The 19,815-nt window shown below is 48.3% G+C and overlaps 1 protein-coding gene across 5 annotated transcripts; it reads right to left on the bottom strand.

Moving 5' to 3' along the window:
• Positions 1-877: 877 nt before the first annotated feature.
• Positions 878-18,989, bottom strand: mgat3b (beta-1,4-mannosyl-glycoprotein 4-beta-N-acetylglucosaminyltransferase b). Of its 5 annotated transcripts, XR_014596863.1 has the most exons (6): positions 8,579-8,705; positions 7,281-7,713; positions 6,541-7,184; positions 5,649-5,931; positions 2,074-5,576; positions 878-2,038 (listed from the first exon to the last, which is right to left on the bottom strand). XR_014596863.1 is itself a non-coding variant. In XM_084005830.1 (5 exons), the coding sequence occupies exons 2-5, from the start codon at positions 7,710-7,712 to the stop codon at positions 5,079-5,081; spliced, it is 1,857 nt and encodes a 618-aa protein (XP_083861956.1). In that variant the 5' UTR covers position 7,713; positions 18,366-18,989; the 3' UTR covers positions 878-5,078. The 5 variants fall into 5 exon arrangements, 4 of the variants coding, with proteins under 4 accessions (XP_083861956.1, XP_083861957.1, XP_083861958.1 ...); XM_084005830.1 differs by lacking the exon at positions 8,579-8,705 and adding an exon at positions 18,366-18,989 and having other exon boundaries at positions 878-5,576; XM_084005831.1 differs by lacking the exon at positions 8,579-8,705 and adding an exon at positions 14,502-14,733 and having other exon boundaries at positions 878-5,576.
• Between the last annotated feature and the right edge of the window lie 826 nt (positions 18,990-19,815).

The following is a 19,815-nucleotide window of genomic DNA, read 5'->3' on the forward strand; positions in this document are numbered from 1 at the left end:
AGATGTTATGCCTACCTCAATGGACTTCCTCGATGGACTCCCGCAGATAGACTCCCTTTGTCTTTGTTCAGCTGTCTTGACTCCCACAGATAGACTCCCTTGTCTTTGTTCAGCTGTCTTGACTCCCGCAGATAGACTCCCTTTGTCTTTGTTCAGCTGTCTTGACTCCCGCAGATAGACTCCCTTGTCTTTGTTCAGCTGTCTTGACTCCCGCAGATAGACTCCCTTTGTCTTTGTTCAGCTGTCTTGACTCCCGCAGATAGACTCCCTTGTCTTTGTTCAGCTGTCTTGACTCCCACAGATAGACTCCCTTGTCTTTGTTCAGCTGTCTTGACTCCCGCAGATAGACTCCCTTGTCTTGTTCAGCTGTCTTGACTCCCGCAGATAGACTCCCTTGTCTTTGTTCAGCTGTCTTGACTCCCGCAGATAGACTCCCTTGTCTTTGTTCAGCTGTCTTCATTATGATGTCCTGTCACTGCAGCTGACGCTGTAGTGACAGCCTTTTAAGTGCTCAGTTTACCTCATGCACTGACTGTGACCCCTCCCTCCAATGAAACTAGCTGATTACTCACTTAGCATAGACAGCTTCACAAGAATTTAAACAACAAGCTATCAACACAAGACTAAATGTTACAACTAGCTTTACTCACACAATGCCTAAACCCAAATCTACAATTAGTTTCTGACTTACCAACAAGAGACAAAGCAGCTTCCTTCCTTTCTCCAGACAAAATGTGGTTTTTGTCTGGAGTGATAGTGATGTAGAGATGACTGTGATGTAACGAGGACAGTGATGTAATGATGTGTGCTGCTTTGCTGCCCTCTAGTGAGACTTGAAACATCAACACACACCTCCATGTAGACACACACAGCACGGTTAAAATTTTAAAATTAATTTATTATATGTCTTTGTCATAGAACTCATTACTTGTTGTTCATGGTTTACATACAGCCATTCATATAGAGAACACATGAGTTTCATTTTTATTCATCAATAATTAACTTAGAAATGTACACTTTTCTTTGTGACCCCGCGGAGGAGAAAATATATTTTCTCATTTGTGTTTTTCAAATGGAAAAAGGGAAAAGGACGGCTTCCTCCTCCTCTTCTTCCTCCTCCTCCTCCTCCTCCTCCTCCTCCGTGTGCATGAAGGGATGTAGAGGGAACACCTGAACACACTAGCACAATGATGAACAAAGGACTCTCTCTCTCTCGCACACACACTCTCAGAATTAGGGAGACCCCTTAAACCTTAAAATTTCAAAATAAAAGCATAATAAATGACCCCCCCACAAAACAAAGCCCCACCAATGATATAAAAAATAAAACTATGCGACCACGTACAATCATTATCAGTGCATGGGGACAGAGGGAGATACAGGTTGTGTTATCGTGTACTCACATGTTGCTATTGTGTCAAAAATAAAAGCGACTTCCTGTCCTTGTCTGAAAGAGGTCGGATGTTTTTACATATGACGTAAGAACGAGGTCGGATGTTTCACACAGCTGAAGTATCAACACATCTGATCTCTTTTTATTTCTCTCTCACATTGAAAACCTTATTATTTTTGTACTATTATTTTTAAAACAACAAATAGTGTAAAAAGTGGAGTCTAAATCTGGCAACATGGCGGCAGAATGGAGAGGATTAGATGGATCTGGATCTAGCAACCGTGTGTGTGTGTGTGTCACAATGGACGGTGGAAGAAGTGCTTGGACCCAGAGGGACGCCTCCTAGTGGTCACTGTGTGAGGATGAGGCTAAACAAAGCAGCATCAACCGACCCTTCATTAAGTCCCACCCCTCGAAGGTTTATATACATATATATATATACGTATATATATATTCATATATACGTATATATATACACACACACACACACACACACACACACACACATATCTCAACAAAATCTTTCTGTATTTCAACATGCAACTCAAATAAAAAGCTTTTTTCCATCTTTGAGAAAAAAAGAAATGAAACAAAACCGAAGACAAGGGTCCATTAGTGTCAGGGGTCAGGGGTCAAGGTTCTGGCCTAAACCGGTTCCTAGTGACGACCAAAACAATGGCGAGCCTTGTGTGATGACATCACACAGAGCATCTGACAGTTTCAATGACACCCGTTGAACACAGCTGTGTACTGTTGTGGAAGAATGTCAGTGTGTGTGTGTGTGTGTGTGTGTGTGTGGGGGGGGGGGGGGGGGTTATTAATAAAAACAAAAAAACTGAGAAATTAAGTGGTTATGTGATGCTGTTAAGATCACAAAGAAAAATAGGAAAGCATCAACAAAGTCTGTGTCCCAGTCCAGCATTTGCCCCCTTCAGGGTCCAACCTATCCCAGCATGCATAGCGGCGGCTGGATGTTAACCAACATGGCATCTACGAGGATCAGACTGAAACATCTCGTCCATCAGGAACATGAATACAAAGATAATCAGACAACGAGAATGAATTAATTGGAACACTGATGAAACAAAGACCGCCGCCACGGCGTGACATCCCTGAACGGGTGGACGAGCTCACACACACACACGTCGTACACACATATTAAATATCAAGCTGCCGAGTGGAGGAAGTTAAAAAACAAGTACGAAAACAAAGTTAAATATAAAAATGTGTTGTTCTTCCACCAAACGAAGCCAGAAGCAAAGAAACACCAAAGTGCAAAACCCAAAGAAACAAAACGAAAGGGACGAGAAACCGTGGAACTGTCTGTCTCTAAGGACCTGTCTGTCTGTCTGTGAGCTCCTGTCTGTCTGTAAGGACCTGTCTGTCTGTCAATCATCTGCAATTCAGCTGGACTCAGGTGTCGGATTTGGAGTTTGTATTTTGGCCACTAGGAGGCGGCATCAACGAGCTGTAAACACATCGTCCTTCAAACTGCAACTATGAATGAAACCAGATGAGAGATAAGCACCGCCCCCTCCAGAGTATCAGGTATGCTAGGTGAAGATGAACTTTCGGAAAACGAATTGGTGATGGTTTCAAGTTTCAAGTCCGTTCTTTCTGGGGTGAAACTCCCTAAAAGGTCATGACCTTCCATTCACCTCTACTGTTAAGTAGCCTGGGACTTGGACCTTGCAGCACCATGAAGGCATACAATAATAGGAACCAGCGAAAACCAGAAAAGCATGTTTAGGACTCGCACTTAGTTTGGGGCAACGACCTGGAACCAGCGGGTTTTGGGGGAGCGGCGGCGGTGATGATGGCGGCGGCAGGGCTGCAGCTGTCGGGCAGCTTTCTGTTTCTAAACGTCATCCAGGACTTCATCTCTGGATTTGATTTGAAGCTTTGAAATCGAAAGACAGAAACAGCAACAACAGAATCCAGAAGGGTCCCAAGTATGCCCCCCCCCCCCCCCCCCCCGGATTTCCGGCCTGCTAATGTTCCTTGGAAAACATGGGGGGGGGGGGCAGAATCGGGAAGGCATGTCAGCCACTCTGCAATTAAAACAACAGATGGGGGTGATTGTGTGTGGGGGGGGCAACACAGTCTGGAGACACACACACACACCCATGCTACATGTGTTGGGTTTCTCCCCACAGCTCCGATCATCTGATGCTTATTACACATTATCTGTTGGCAGAAACCTGATCTGGAAATCAGATCTTTTCGAAAATATGTTGAAGATGAATTAAAAAGCTGTGCCTTCCTCCAGGTGTATTATTGATGTGTTATTGATTTTATGATATTATATGATTTTATGATTGATAATGACAATTCATGTAAATGTCACAAAGACAGGGGCCACGTTAAATATGAATATACTTTGATTAAGCGAGTGATGGTGAAGTTGAGCTACAGTGAAGCACGTTGACTGTCGTCTTGTTCTGCTGCTGGGTGCAGGAGGCCCTCAGGGGTCCTGGTTCAGAAGGAAGCCCTCACAAGACAGCTGTTGGTGAACTTGAATGGTTGAGGTCAGGAGAGCTTCCCCGACGTTAGCGCCCGACTGTCCTTCCCTGCGCTTCCAGGGGCCGAACCGGCCCCGAACGCCCCCGAACAGCCCTGAGCGGCCCCAGATGGCACTGAACAGCACCGAACCAGCCCTGAGTGGCCCCTGATGGCCCTGAGCAGCCCCGGATGGCCAAGCCTCCTACGACGATGATGCAACGATATGGGACGGGAGCAATGCAACTGAAGAGGGGAAACGTTGTGAAGGAGTATTCAGAGGAAAACAAGGACGGGGAAGCGAGGAAATGCTTGGAAGATAGTGGGCGGTCGACAGCTGAGGAATATTTAACTGACTCTCATCATCGTTGACCTGGTTTGAACGCCACAGCTCCTCGCCTTCTGTAGTTTCCAAGGAAACACAGCGGGTGGACAGACGGAAAGAAGAAACTGAAGGTTTTGACTCGCCTCAATTGTTCTCGTCAGACAGAAGCTCACAGTCATCACTCTCCTGTCTGTCTCTCTCTCCTGTCTCTCTCTCCTGACTGTCTCTCTCTCCCGTGCCCCCTTCAAAGCCCAAAACCACTAAGTTACAATACAAAGACAGACCACACACACTTGTTCAGGTCTAGAAAGGTGACGTGTGAATACATGAATGAGCTCATTCCTTTTCTTTTTGGCAGTGGGAACTCCAGCAGGGATTAACAGGGTTCTGTGGAGAACCCGACAAAAGATCTGACATGTGTTTCTGGAAGGAGGTCACCAAATATGACAGGAAGACAGGAAGAGGGAACATCAGCTGGTCTGTAAACTAAACAAAACCATTCTTCCCTTCCAAGTGAGTCGTCTGTGAAGTATCCCTCTTTCCTTGGAAGCTGGGAGATGGTCTGATCGGGGGAGGGGAGGGGGAGAAAGAGCTCCCCCAAACAGGAAGGAATGAGGAAATCTATGATTCGTTTATCCAGTGGTTTATCCTCTCCATGATCTCTCCATAAACCCATGGTTCCCTTTTTGACCCCCAAAATAATGATTTTTAGTCCCGGCGACATCGGTGCTGCCTGCTGGAGAAACATCGCTCCGATGAGGGTTCATCAGTACTGGTCCGCCCCTGCCCAAAAAACTCAGTGCTGAGGCCTCATTCGGGTCCCACTGGTTGATTCATGTATGTCCTCCTTAGCCAGACTCCTTAGCCCTCGCTGGGTCTGGACGCTTTGCTGTAAGGGTTCTCCAGGAGGTAGTGGTACCGGTCCCGGTGCTCCATCATGTACTTGGGAGCGTACATGTGTTCTTTGGGCTCCACAGGGGGGTACTCCTGCAGGGAGCCATCGAACCAGCCCCCCGTCCGGATCAGATTGCGGATGTAGTTGAGGTCACGCTTGTCCTCGTAGTCCCCCCAGCGCGGGAAGTCCCCGTTCTGAGCTGACACTAGCTTGAAGTAGATCCCCTCCGGCGTGAAGCACCAGGAGCAGTGCCACCCGGCGAAGTGGAAGGGGCTGCCCACAGACCACTGCACCAGGATGTGGCCCGTGTCATTCTCGTACTTGCGGAACCCGGGCATGGTGTAGTACTCACGGCGGCGGAGCTTGATGCCATCGCCGTCGTAGACGCTGCGGAGCATCCCCACTGTGCAGCCCGAGACCACCTCCAGGGAACCAAACTGCTTCCAGAAAAACCCGTACAGGGACTGGATGTGAGAGGAGACATGGGTCATTACGTCTTCTCAAAACCTTTTGGAAGAACAAAGAAAGACCGGTACCTTGCGCATGTGGATGGCAAACGGTTCCGTCCAGCCGTCGAACAGCTTGAGGAAGAGCAGGCCTTCGTGTGCTGGGATCTCGTCGGCGTCGTTTATGACGAAGACGTCATCTGCTCGGACGCCCGCCACCCTGGAGAGGCCGTTGCGTGTCAGGTAGGTGCGCAGGTAGTCGTCGGCGATCCAGCCATCCTGCCGACCGCCTTCTGGGAAGTGGTCCAGGAACACGTACAGGATCTTGTGACGTATGTAGTCATACGTTCCGTTGAGGAGGAACCGCAAGAAACTGGGAAAGTTACATTCAATGGATTACTTTGAGAACATTGAACGTTATAGGTACATATGGCAGTTTAACCACCACGACGTACGTTAGAGTCTCACATGGTAACATGCTACCATGTTACCATGCTATCATGCTACCATGTTACCATAGTAGCATGCCCACCATGTTACCATGCCCAGCATGCTACCATACCCTCCATGTTACCATGCCCACCATGCTACTCTACCCATGCTACCATACCCACCATGTTACCATGCCCACCATGCTACCATACCCTCCATGTTACCATGCCCACCATGCTACCATACCCTCCATGTTACCATGCCCACCATGTTACCATGCCCTCCATGTTACCATGCTACCATACCCTCCATGTTACCATGCCCACCATGCTACCATACCCTCCATGTTACCATGCCCACCATGTTACCATGCCCTCCATGTTACCATGCCCACCATGCTACCATGCTACCATACCCTCCATGTTACCATGCCCTCCGTGTTACCATGCCCTCCATGTTACCATGCCCACCATGCTACCATACACTTCATGTGACCATGCCCTTCATGTGACCATGCTACCACGCCTCCATGCCATGCTACTCGTCTCACCTCAAAGGCCGTTTCTCTCCGTAGGCAGTGAAGTTAGATTCACAGATGAGGAACACATCGACTGCTTGTGCGAGCTCGTGAAAACGCACATGCAGAAGGTCAAACTCGTGGTTGACGTTGATGGCGTTGATGACCCGCCGCGGCGTCTCCCTGGGCGTCAGGCGCTCCTTGGTGGGCAGGTTGGAATGGTAGACCATGGTGGGAACCCCGCAGTACGGCCCGTGCCATCCCGGCCTGCAGACGCACTTGACCAGCCGCTTCCCATTGCCTCGGGCCCTGGCCTTGGCTTTGGGGGCGATGGAGGGCAGCGGCTGGACCTCCAGAGGTTTCCTTTGTCCGGTGGCTCCGGCTCCGTTAGCCACAGACCCCCCGGACTTCCCTGAGTACTCCTTCTGGGTAGCCACCTCGGTCCCTTGTCTGAAACAAAGAGCTCCAGCTTTGGTTCGCACAAAGTACGGGGTCTTGTCATCCTGAAGCTCGTGTGTGCGAGTGTGGAGGTCTCCCATGAATTCTACGGAGTCCGGCAACTGGTTCCTGGGGAACACATCCTGGGGCTCTTTTCCCGCCCGTAGAACCTCTGTGAGGTCCAGTCTGGCAGGTTGGTCTGGGTGGGCGGGGTTCCGAGGGGGGTCCTCGGCTCTCTCCTGGAAACAAAGAATAGGATTAAGACCTCGATCACACTGAGACCATATGAGTCCACATACTAACGGAACCAGTCTCTCACTGTGTTTTAGACCCACCTCATTGGGCGAGTCTCCTCGCTGGTTCTCCTCTGGTTTCTCCCAAGGGTGGGGGGGCACTTGCTCCTCCCTCAACCTTATCTCCAGCCCGGCGTTGCCAACAATCCCAGCACCTCCAGCCATGCCCCCCCCGACCCCCAGACCTGCCCCCCCTCCTCCTCCGCCCACTGATCTAGCTTTGGTGTCCGACTGACGGAGGACGGGTAAGGGAGGGGCCTCTTCGGGGGAGGCGGGGGTGAGCGGCGTGGTTCCCGCCCCCTTCTCCCTCCAGAAGAAGCCGGTGACCATGATGAAGGACTTGATGTTGGGGTAGGGGGCGGAGAGCTCCCGCAGCAGCGACACGTAGTGGAGTGCCTTGTAGTAGTGCAGGAAGGAGATGACGCACAGGCCCACCGTGCACAGCAGGAACACCCGGTGGCGCCGCATCTTCATCCTGCAAGACAGGAAGCACAGTTAGTCCGGCTGATGACAGGTCGTCATTCCCACCTCTGCCCACCTGCATTCACAAAGCCTGCACCAAATCTCTCACAGGGGTCAGCCCAAGTCCTCCATTAGCACAGAGGCTAACCCTGTAATGTTAGCACAGAGGCTAACCCAGGAACATTAGCACAGAGGCTAACCCAGTAACATTAGCACAGAGGCTAACCCTGTAACATTAGCACAGAGGCTAACCCAGTAAAAGCACATAGGCTAACCCTATAATGTTAGGACAGAGGCTAACTCAGTAACATTAGCACAGAGGTTATCCCTGTAACATTAGCACAGAGGATAACCCTTTAATGTTAGGACAGAGGCTAACTCAGTAACATTAGCACAGAGGATAACCCAGTAACATTAGCACAGAGACTAACCCTGTAATGTTAGCACAGATGCTAACCCTTTAACATTAGCAAAGGCTTACCCTGTAATGTTAACACAGAGGCTAACCAGTAACATTAGCACAGAGGTTATCCCTGTAACATTAGCACAGAGGCTAACCCTATAATGTTAGGACAGAGGCTAACTCAGTAACATTAGCACAGAGGATAACCCAGTAACATTAGCACAGAGACTAACCCTGTAATGTTAGCACAGATGCTAACCCTTTAACATTAGCAAAGGCTTACCCTGTAATGTTAACACAGAGGCTGACCAGTAACATTAGCACAGAGGCTAACCCAGTAACGTAAGCACAGAGGCTTCTTTGTTTCCAGAGAGTGAGAGAGTCTCAGCCCATCACCAGACCACCAGACCGTCACCCGACCACATAGCTGTCACCAGACCACCAGACCGTCACCAGTCCACCACACAGAACTTACAAACAGAGGAACCTCAGACATGGTATGGGGGTTCTCAGCGGTGTCCGGGTTCCTCTGAGCCAAGACATGATTCCAAACTAGTCGTTGGTCAGTTAGCAGCTAACCTTCCTCCTTGCTGCGCTGCTACCTGTCAGATAGTGAACATGGAGATTCAGAGTCAATCAGGACCGGGACCAGGACCTGGTCTTTCAAAGCTTGTGTTTTATTTATCTGACATTCTCACAGGAAACTTTTCATTGATTTTAAATCTGATCTAAAAGTCTGAATAATTACTGTGAAAGTGATGACACAGCTCACCAGGAAGAGAGAGGATGCTCCTGAGACAGAGGTCTGGATAGTTAGCTAGGGAGCTAGGTATCTAATTAGCTAGTTAGGTAGCTAGAGAGCTAGAAAGCTAGGTAGCTAGATAGGTTTGTAGTTATCAAAGTAGATATGGTATCAATTTACCTAATTTATGGTCTGTCAGCCTCTACCTGTCTGTCTCTACCTGTCCGTCTGCCTCTACCTGTCTGTCTGTCAGCCTCTACCTGTCTGTCTGTCAGCCTCTACCTGTCTGTCTCTACCTGTCCGTCTGCCTCTACCTGTCTGTCTGTCAGCCTCTACCTGTCTGTCTCTACCTGTCCGTCTGCCTCTACCTATCTGTCTGTCAGCCTCTACCTGTCATGATAAAGATTGTATAAGTATGAATATGACAGAATATAATTATGTCCGTCTGTCTGTCTGTCTGTCTGGGGGGACCCCGGGGGGACGTGGAAACCAGAGAACGTGCTCGTCCTCGGGCTTCAGCTCATCTTCACTCGAATACGCTCTGTACGCAGCGGGTCCCTGACACCGGGAATCAAACCAACAGCTCACAGAGTCCCACTGTGAGAACAACGGGAGAGTATCAGCATCGTGTGGGAGCTTCAGGGACCAAACTCATGTTGACACGGACACAAAGAGGAACCCCGGATCACTTTACAGCTCCGTGGGGGGACCGGAGAGACCTGGACCAGCTGATCTGAGATCAGTCCGGTCAACAGGAGGCTGGTGATGCAGAGCAAGCTGCACACGTCATCAAACACATGGAGTCAACCCATCATCTCCTCCTCTTAAAGTCAACATATATTTAGCATCAGTCAATTGATCAGTCAATGACAGGAATAATACACACCATCATTCCACACTAAAACCTAATAGTCCCAAATCTGCCAGCTGGTTTGAAAATAAAAATAATAATCATTTTAAAAAAAAGTATTAGAGCTTATCCGCTAACCCCGCGACCCTGAAAACAGGATAAGTGGTAGATGATGGATATATGTATTAGAGCTAGAAGCTGTAAAAGCAGACATCATAGTCGGATTTTCAACTTTCCGACGGCCCCAGAACACATCGTGTGGGACAAACGTCACCGGATCAAAGCAAAATCACATCATTTTACATTTATGTACATTTACGATTGTGTGTCAAATAAAAAGAGCAACAATCATCGGTTACTTTACAATGTTTATAAAATACAAGATCGAAGATATTCTGATTTATTATTAGAACCGTGTTCTACTCTCTTTCCTGTTGATATCGGCTATGTGCCGATGTTATATTAATAAAGTAGCAAATTTGTCACTTTTTTTTTAGTTCCCTCTCGGCCCCTTTTTTTATATACTTATTTATATATCACAGTTAAAAACAGACTTTGATCTCTGATTTATTCCTAATCTGACGAACAAAAAATGGGAATAAAATTAACAGAATATGACAGTTTGAGCAGTAAGTAGACGCCTGGGACTGGAGTCTTAAAGACAACGTGGATGTTTCGTGTTTCCTGTTCATCTGCTGGTGATCTCACATTAAAATCATATTCATATTCTTTTTAAGTTAGAAATGAACAGAAAGGCTAAATAAAATCTAATTTCTTGCTTTTTTAATGTCTGTATAGTTGTGTGTAATATGGTCCGAGGTCCCGGCTCCCGGCTGTGTGAATGTTCAGCTCACCTTCATCAGTAGATCTGGAACTAAATAGCAGAAACCCCAGAAGTGTGTGTCTACACACACTTCTGTTTTCTTATGTAAATAAAACCACAGAGACGAGACTTCTGACTGGCCGAGAGCAGGACCCAGACGAACCAGAGGAACCAAAGGAACCAGTGGAACCTGCTCTGGTTCTTCCCTGATTGCCGACTGTGTTCACTCAATCAGTCAGCCAGCAGGATGTGTGTTGCAACGTGTTGCTGCAACGTGTTTCTGCAGCAGGATGTTGACCAACCTGCTGCAGCAACGCGGCAACTTCTCAGTTCTCATGCGTAGAACTCTTTGTGACTGAGTGGAGCCCTAATGCATCATGATGCAACTTCTGGTATTCAACCAATGTGGTTTTAACTCGAGCTACACAAGAGCTGCAGGTCTGATAGATTTGTTTAGATAAGCTTTCATTATTTTAGAATATTTTAGTTTAGATTATTTTAGATTAGATTTCTGTATTTTAGATTATTTTAGCTTCCTTCTCCTCTTCCTCCTCCTTCTTCTCCTACTCCTCCTCTAGTGGTGGTGAGTGTGATATGTTTAGTTCAGAGTTGATTTTGATATAATTTGACTAGTAAAAAGATCAACACTAATCGAACGCTGAAATTGGTATTCTATTTGTTTTTTGTTGTATAAACGTGTTTCTCGCCCTCCTTGCCTCGGCCTACCTGAGAACAAAGATATGGACAGAGCTCTAGAAGCGATGACGTCGTAACGTGAGAACATGAAAAGTAGAGCTGACGGTGAGTCGAGGATGGCGTAGCCATGGCAACAGGGACACAGCGTCCCCAGGAGGATGGCAACCTGGTTGTTTTACTTTCTTAATTATTAATTATCTAGAAAGCTGTCAGCTGTTGGTAATTGACCATATTTATTGGTAATGTTTTTGGAACGCCCTCTAGTGGACAGGAAGTAAAACAACCACATTGCTGAAAATGGCATTGGCAACTTATCAGCCTGTGGTTAATATTAATAACAGGCTGAATTTCAGCATTAAATACTCAAATATAATTTGAATATTGAAAAAGAAAATATGGAATGAAATGAGAATAGTATGCTAGAGTAAAACTGACAGCCTACTGATGTCACACAGTTAACATTAGAAGTCAGATGTCAGATTCCCAGAAGCAGCTGCAGGACTAATCAGATAACGGTCTTCGTCTGGCCTTGGGGATCACAACCAGCGGTTCAGCCACTGAAGCCTGTTGAAAGTTTACAAAACAGGAAGTGGAGTCACAACTGTGACTGCGGGAGGAAGTAGAAGACTGGCAGTTTGTTAAATGCGCCATATGTTCGAGCCCAGAGATCACCGTCGAAACCATCAACATATAACAATAACGTCTTCTTCACGGCTGGACGGATCTTTTTATGCACATTTAATTTAATTTTCGGATCATTTTGAAATGTGTTTACTGGTGGATTCTGGTTCTCTAAACGTACACCCAGACCAGTTTCAAAGAGTCCTAGAAGTCCACATAGGGAGGTGGTCTGGATAGGGGGGCGGGTCCAAGAACCCGGAGACTGATGTTAGTGTCCCGTTAGAAAACAAGTCCTTTAGTTGGGTTTTTTGTTACGCATGTTAGCGTGTTTCACAGGAACCAATCCGTTTCCCTGGAAACGCAATCATGAGTGAAGTTTAGTGTGAAATCACGATGTTTGAATCACGACACGATCTTACAGTTACATTCACTGCGTTTTATTACATTTTTAAAGGTGCAAATTGTGTTTAATTCAAGATTCACATTTACAAAACCTCAGCACCACCTACTGGACTGAGAGAGCAATTACTAGTAAAAGGTTTAATGATATTGTTTCTATAATAAAAGATCAATACTCTGTATCGATACCACCACGCAGAAAGTTAATAAGGTATTCTGACTCCGACCACTGAGACCACTGCCTCACAACAACAGTACATGTAGGTTATAACTGTAGGTGACTGACCTGCTGTTCCGTCTACACGGTCGGTCTCCCTGTGAAACTGCCGTTCTAAGTGACTTAGTGCTGTTGCCGTGGTGACATGAAGACTCCACCTTGCATGTGTTGCCTCATAACCCAGTATCTCACCTCACACCACCCGGACCAGCACATCCAGACCTGCAGAGCTGCTTCCTGCCCCCGGATGCCCCCCCAGGCCCCCACACACTCGTCAGCATGTTGCTGGGTGGTGTCTACGGGACTCGCTGGGTTCAGACTTGTAAACCAGTCCGGGTGCCAACTGGGATCACAAGGCCACAGCTCAGCAGGCGCTGTTGCATGCTGGGAACTCTGTGTGTTGGTGGAGTGGTTTGAGTCAGGAGGAGTCTCCTCAGAGAGACCTGGTGGGACTGTGCCCCCCTCTGTCCCCCCTCTCAGGTTCACACTCCACATTTAGGAAGTTAATTATAGATGCCGAGAGGAAGTCAAATAACTTCACTGTCTCTGTGACCCACTTCATCATCAGAACCCACAAGGATCTGGATCCGCTTCCTCTTATAGTCGGCCGACCAGGAAGTGGACAGATGCACCATGGGAATTAAACTTTGCATGACCACATGCAAAGGCTGCCGATAGCAGCATGACCCTCCACCAAAGTAAAAGCACCAAAAACACTGTCAAAAACAAGAGCGTGAGTGAGTTGGAGCTGTGTGACGCTCCACGGCTTGTGTTTGCACTTCGTTTGATGGTTGCCTAGCAACACTAAAAGCTAAAAAGAATGGGGCATCAACATGGCAGCATCCTGTTTTTACCTGTGAGAGAACAAGACTGCTGTTGATCCAACTACAGTGCTTCTCATTGTGTGTGTATGTGTGTGTACGTGTGTGTGTGTGTGTGTGTGTGTGTGTGTGCATGTGCGTGTGTCTGTGTGTGTGTGTGTGCATGCATGTGTGTGTGTGTGTGCATGTGTGTGTGTGCATGCGTGTGTGCATATGCATGTTGGCTCGCCACCCTGTCTCCAAGATAGTCCTGCTGCTGGGACACAATGAAGCCCATTCAACACTGCAGCCTCCTGTCTCTAGAACAGTGAGCACACACACACACACACACACACACACACACACACACACACACACACACACACACACACACACACACACACACACACACACACACACACACACACACACGCATGCACGCACAATCGCGTCATATTAAAGATATAAATGTTTAAAATGAGCCTCCAGTAAAGTGTCTTTGTGTTGCAGCAACATTCACAAACAACAGAAGCTCTCTGACCTCATCTGCTCTTTGTGTTACACCCTCTTTGTCCTCTCTCTCTCTCTCTCTCTCACTCACACACACACACACACACACCAGCTGACCTGTTGCCGGCGGTGATGAGGAGGCAGCTCTCAGGTTACCGACGGCAACAAGAACCGGTGAACAGTGACCTCGATGTGCTCCAGAAACACACACCTGATCCCTCACATGACCTTCTCTACAATCACTAGAACACAAGCCTCTCTGAACCCCGGTGGCACCGAGCTCCCTGACTGACTGCAAGGAACAAGGAAGAGGAAGGAGATAAAGGTCTGACAGCAAAACCACGTTAATCAGCTACAGGACCGGACCAGAGTCCACATTCCTGACAGATGTTCCAAGGTGCTTTGCTTATTAATATATTTCATATTTCCTGTTTCATTTGTGCAACAATGTGAACTCAACCATCTTGTGTGTTTAAGGGTTCCTCTCTGCCGTCATGGAAACGTCATTTTATCTGAACCCGGAAACAAACAGTGAAACTAAGAAAAAACGCGCACACACACACACGCACACACACACACACACACACACACACACACACACACACACACACACACACACACACACACACACACACACACACACACACATACACACACACACACACACACACACACACCTGATCCACACACGTTCTCATGATAGAAAGTATTTAATCAGTATTATTAAATCATGATTCTACCTGTGGGACCGGAAGGATCCAGTAGATCCTCACCTGTGGAGATCCACCAGGTGTGTTAACGTACAATGCCTCGGCTGGCTCATCTCTGTCGTGCCCCTCCCCCCCCCACCGGGGATCAACAAATAAATCGGTCTGGCCGGAGGTTACGTGCTGTCGTACCTATCGTTCCCACAGCTGAAGACTCGAGCGTTGCCTTCAAGGAACCAGGATCTCTGGCTGCTGTGCAGTGGTGTGTGTGTGTGTGTGTGAAGGGGCCGCTCTAAATAAAGGTGCAGCTGCTGGGTGTGTCTACATACCTGAGAGAGTTTTAATAGGCCGACGCCCACATCAAACATCTCTCTCACAACAGATACAGTATCTCTGTTTATCTCTCTGATTGGCGGCGGATCGGTGTTCTGAGCTCGTTTATACCCCCTGATGGCGGCTCACCCACATAACACGTCCTCAAAACGTCACCTCCTGTTCCGGCTTCCCGGCTCTCCCTGTTCACACAGAGGTGGTCTCAGACCCCCCTCTCAGAACCCCCATTCTGTCTCTGGACCTTTTATACCGAGGGATGATCCAGAACGCTTCCCGTTCAGGTTAGAAACAGGGTGAAGGGTTCGGGACCAGGGATGCATGCGTGTCCTCACAAAGGCACAAGAACAAGGTTGTGTGTGTTCACTGGTGCTCACAAAGGCACAAGAACAAGGTTGTGTGTGATTCTCTGCTGCAGGATAATCCTGATGAAAACATCCTGCTCTCACCAGTCTCACCTTTCTTCCTGTCTCACCCCCTCACACTCTATACATCATGTTTAGTCCTTCTGTCTGGAGCCTCATCTGACCTGGTTTGTGATCAGTTCCTGCTGAGCCGGTTTGGCGGGACCAGAGTATTTAGTCCGTTTCCAGAACCTCTTCAGAATCAGGTCTGCAGGCTCCGACTTCATGCCAACAACGGCAGAATGACCCTACGACACCCCTAGTCCCGACCACCCTACACAGTGGTACTTCCCGACCCCTAATCACAATCTTTGTAGTTGTCTTCTGTCTCTTTGTAGTCTTGTTGTCTTGTGTCTCTTTGTAGTTGTCTTGTGTCTCTTTGTAGTCATCTTGTTGTTTTGTGTCTCTTTGTAGTCGTCTTGTTGTCTCATGTCTCTTTGTAGTTGCCTTGTGTCTCTTTGTAGTCATCTTGTTGTCTTGTGTCTCTTTGTAGTCGTCTTGTTGTCTTGTGTCTCTTTGTAGTCCTCTTGTTGTCTTGCGTCTCTTTGTAGTCCTCTTGTTGTCTTGCGTCTCTTTGTAGTGTCTCGTAGTCACCTTGTAGTCTTTGTCTCTTTGTACTTGTCTTATTGTCTTTTGTCTCTTTGTAGTCGTCTTGTTGTCATCTGTCTCTTTGTAGTCATCTTGTTGTCTTATGTCTCTTTGTAGTCATCTTGTTGTCTTGTGTCTCTTTGTAGTCCTCTTGTTGTCTTGTGTCTCTTTGTAGTCCTCATGTTGTCTTGCGTCTCTTTGTAGTCCTCTTGTTGTCTTGCGTCTCTTTGTAGTGTCTCGTAGTCACCTTGTAGTCACCTTGTTGTCTTTGTCTCTTTGTACTTGTCTTATTGTCTTTTGTCTCTTTGAAGTCGTCTTGTTGTCTTTTGTCTCTTTGTATTCGTCTTGTTCTGTTGCGTCTCTTTGTAGTCTCTTGTAGTCACCTTTTTGTCTTTGTCTCGTTGTACTTGTCTTATTGTCTTTTGTCTCTTTGTAGTCACCTTGTTGTCTTTGTCTCTTTGTAGTCGTCTTGTTCTGTTGCGTCTCTTTGTAGTCTCTTGTAGTCACCTTGTTGTCTTTGTCTCTTTGTACTTGTCTTATTGTCTTTTGTCTCTTTGTAGTCACCTTGTTGTCTTTGTCTCTTTGTACTTGTCTTATTGTCTTTTGTCTCTTTGTAGTCATCTTGTTGTCTTCTGTCTCTTTGTAGTCCTCTTGTTGTCTTGCGTCCTCTATAGTCCTCTACATAGTCCTTTAGATGGTCCTCTTCCCGGTCCTCTACATTGTCCTCTATAGTCCTCTACATGACTGCTCACTTCCTGTCTCCTTTAGTCAGATAACAGTTTTATTTAAATGTGTAGAATAAGAAGAAGTGGAAAAGGAAAGCCGAGCAGAACCACATGTGAGGGTTTCTTAATCAGACCGGACTAAAGAATTGAGCTGGATTTGTGGCTCTGTGATTGGACAACGTCCCTCCATCCGTCCCCCCAGCTTGCCCATCTCTCTGCTCAGCTGTCTCTCTGCTCTCTCTCTAGTGTCATCTCCAGTAAGTCCTCCATCGTTACATTTCCTTCCTCCGTTGAACTGAGTGGCTGCACTTCATTCTGACGCACGCACGCAAACACGAGCACACACACACACACACACACACACACACACTGATATTAATACGATACTTCGGCAATAATCTAAAAATATCAGAAAGAGAAAAAATGTGTAGTAATCTGTTATCTTTGTATCTTAGTGTATGTGATTTGTTTGATAGTTAAGTTCATATTTATACCCAGATTTCACTTTAAACATTTAATTAGACTTCATTGTAAAACAGCGCCCCCGGTGGAGAGTGGTACAGCAGCAGGGAGACAGAAACCCACTGAAAGATAATAAATGCAGATGAAGTTCTGAGAAAAGTTGATGAGGGAAAGCTGCTGAAAGCAGGAAGACCCCACAGTAAGGGTAGAAAGCTCTAGTTGTGTTGGTGGTTCCTGAGAAACCCGGTAAAACCAGACCTCAACACATGGTCTCTGGTGGATCCATGAGGCTATTGTAGCGGGATAACCGGCTATCGTAGCGGGAAAGCAGGCTATCGAAGCGGGCCTATCATAGCAGGATAGCAGACTATTGTAGCACGATATTGTAGCATAGCAGGTCTATCGTAGCGGGATAGCAGGCTATCGTAGCGGGATAGCAGACTATCGTAGCAGCCCTTTCGTGGCAGGATAGCAGGCTACCGTAGCGGGCTATCCTAGCGGGATAGCAGGCTATCCCAGCAGGCTATTGTAGCGGGATAACCGGCTATCGTAGCGGAAAAGCAGGCTATCAAAGCGTGCCTATCATAGCGGGATAGCAGACTATTGTAGCACGATATTGTAGCATAGCAGGCCTATCGTAGCGGGATAGCAGGCTATCGTAGCGGGATAGCAGACTATCGTAGCAGGCTATTGTAGCAGGATAGCGGGCTATCATAGCGGGATAGCAAGCTATCGTAGCAGGCTATCGTAGTGTGCTTTCGTAGCCGGATAGCAGGCTATCATAGCGGGATAGCGGGCTATCGTAGTAGGCTATCGTAGCGGAAAAGCAGGCTATCAAAGCGTGCCTATCATAGCGGGATAGCAGACTATTGTAGCACGATATTGTAGCATAGCAGGCCTATCGTAGCGGGATAGCAGGCTATCGTAGCGGGATAGCAGACTATCGTAGCAGGCTATTGTAGCAGGATAGCGGGCTATCATAGCGGGATAGCGGGCTATCGTAGTAGGCTATCGTAGCGGGAAAGCGGGCTACCATAGCGGGATAGCGGGCTATCATAGCAGGATAGCGATGTGGCTGTGAGGACGTGTAGCAGGACGATGTGGATCTCGCACCTAAAGTGCGGAACCGACTAGGACCTGGACTGATTGAGCACCTTTTTTCTGGTCGTTTTGTAAGTACTTACTTACATCTCTTTCCACCTGGGCCACCTGGACCCCTGACCACCTGGGCCACCTGGAGCCCTGACCACCATTCAGTAATCCTCCATGGTCCAGGGGGAACTACCTGGTCACTACATGACCCCCCCACACTGCAGTACTGGTGGGAGGTTCACGCCCCCCCCCCCCCCCTCCAGATACAACAATAAACAGAGAGCATCTCATCTTACCCATCGGTCCCTGTTGTCTCAGAGCGTCATGCTGGATCCGGGTCCTGCTGATCTGGGTCTAGTCCGATAGTCCTGCTGCAGATGCCATGGCGGTGGTGATGCTAACCGGGGCCGGTAGCTCGCGGTGTTAACATACCCCCCCCCCCCCCCCCACCCCCACCCTCCTCCGGGTTGATCCGCCGATGGTCGGACCCGCTCGGTCCTAGTGATGGACGGCCTCGTCTCTCAGCAGGTTTGTCCTCGGAGGATCCGGATTCAGAGCGAGCAGGTTTGTCCTCGGAGGATCCGGATCGAGAGGAAACACCGAGCTGCGCAGGGATGAGCCGCTCGGTGCAGAGGAGGATGGAGATGAGGGCTGGGGGGTCGGCGGTGGGGGGGGGGGGGTGGTCTCAGTCCTATTCGCCGTTTTCTGTCGTGTTTACGAGCCGCTGTCGCCTCCTCCCTCCTCCCTCCTTCCTTCCTTCCTCCCTCCCTCCGTCCGTCCGTCCGTCCGTCCGTCTTCTATCTCTCTCTCGCGCGCGCGCTCGTGATGCGTCTCCCTCTTCCGTCCTCGCGCTGCGCTCTGCTCCCGCTGTGACGCGTTTTCCGCTCGTTAGGACAGAAGACCCCCTCCCGCTCCGCTCTGCTCTTCCTTCTTCATCCTCCCGGACTGTTTGGGGGGGAAGTGAAAGAACCCGGGAGGCGGGGGGAGGCGGGAGCTCCTCCCCCTCTCTGCTTATCAGTGGAGGACGAGGGGGGCGAGGGGCGCGTCATGTCGAGGGGGCGGAGGGAGGGAATGTGGGTGAGGGTCTGGGGGGGGGGGGGGCTGAACCTTCTGGGACACTCACTGCCTCCTCATGTATGAAATCCACATCCAAGTTGAAGTAAACGGAAACCACCAGGAGCCCCCGTGAGGTCGAAATGCGCATTACATCCCATAAACGCATAAGTACGGAGACACAAGTGAGCCATTCAGAGACACGAGGATGGCTGTCACCATGGCAACAACAGAACAAGGAGAACCACACTCAAGTGGTCTCAGGGGTCACGTGACTAGTGCAAGAGAGAAGGGTGGTTGTTGTAAATTGTCATCATGGTGACAACACACATCAGTGGGGCTGTCCAGTGATGTCACAGCTCAGCAGGAAGAGAGGGGACGCAGCTCTGGCTACCTAGATAGCTAGGTAACCAGTTAGCTAGGAAGACAGGTAGACATTTAGCTAGGTATCTAGTTTGCTAGTAAGAAATTTAGCTAGGTAGCTATTTAGCTAGGTAGTCGCAGGCAAACTAAATACAACGTTATCTCAAAATGTCCTTGAAGAACCCTGCTTGCACGTATGGACCTAGAAATAAAGAATTTTAAGTTTTCGCTGCAATACACACAGAGGCAGCAGCGCTTCAACTCCCGCCACTTAACGATTATGAAGGAACGAACATGAAGATGATGACAGAATCATCCAAGATGCAGCTT

Source organism: Eutrigla gurnardus (genome assembly GCF_963514095.1).
Source record: "Eutrigla gurnardus genome assembly, chromosome: 3".
Classification (NCBI taxonomy): domain Eukaryota; kingdom Metazoa; phylum Chordata; class Actinopteri; order Perciformes; family Triglidae; genus Eutrigla; species Eutrigla gurnardus.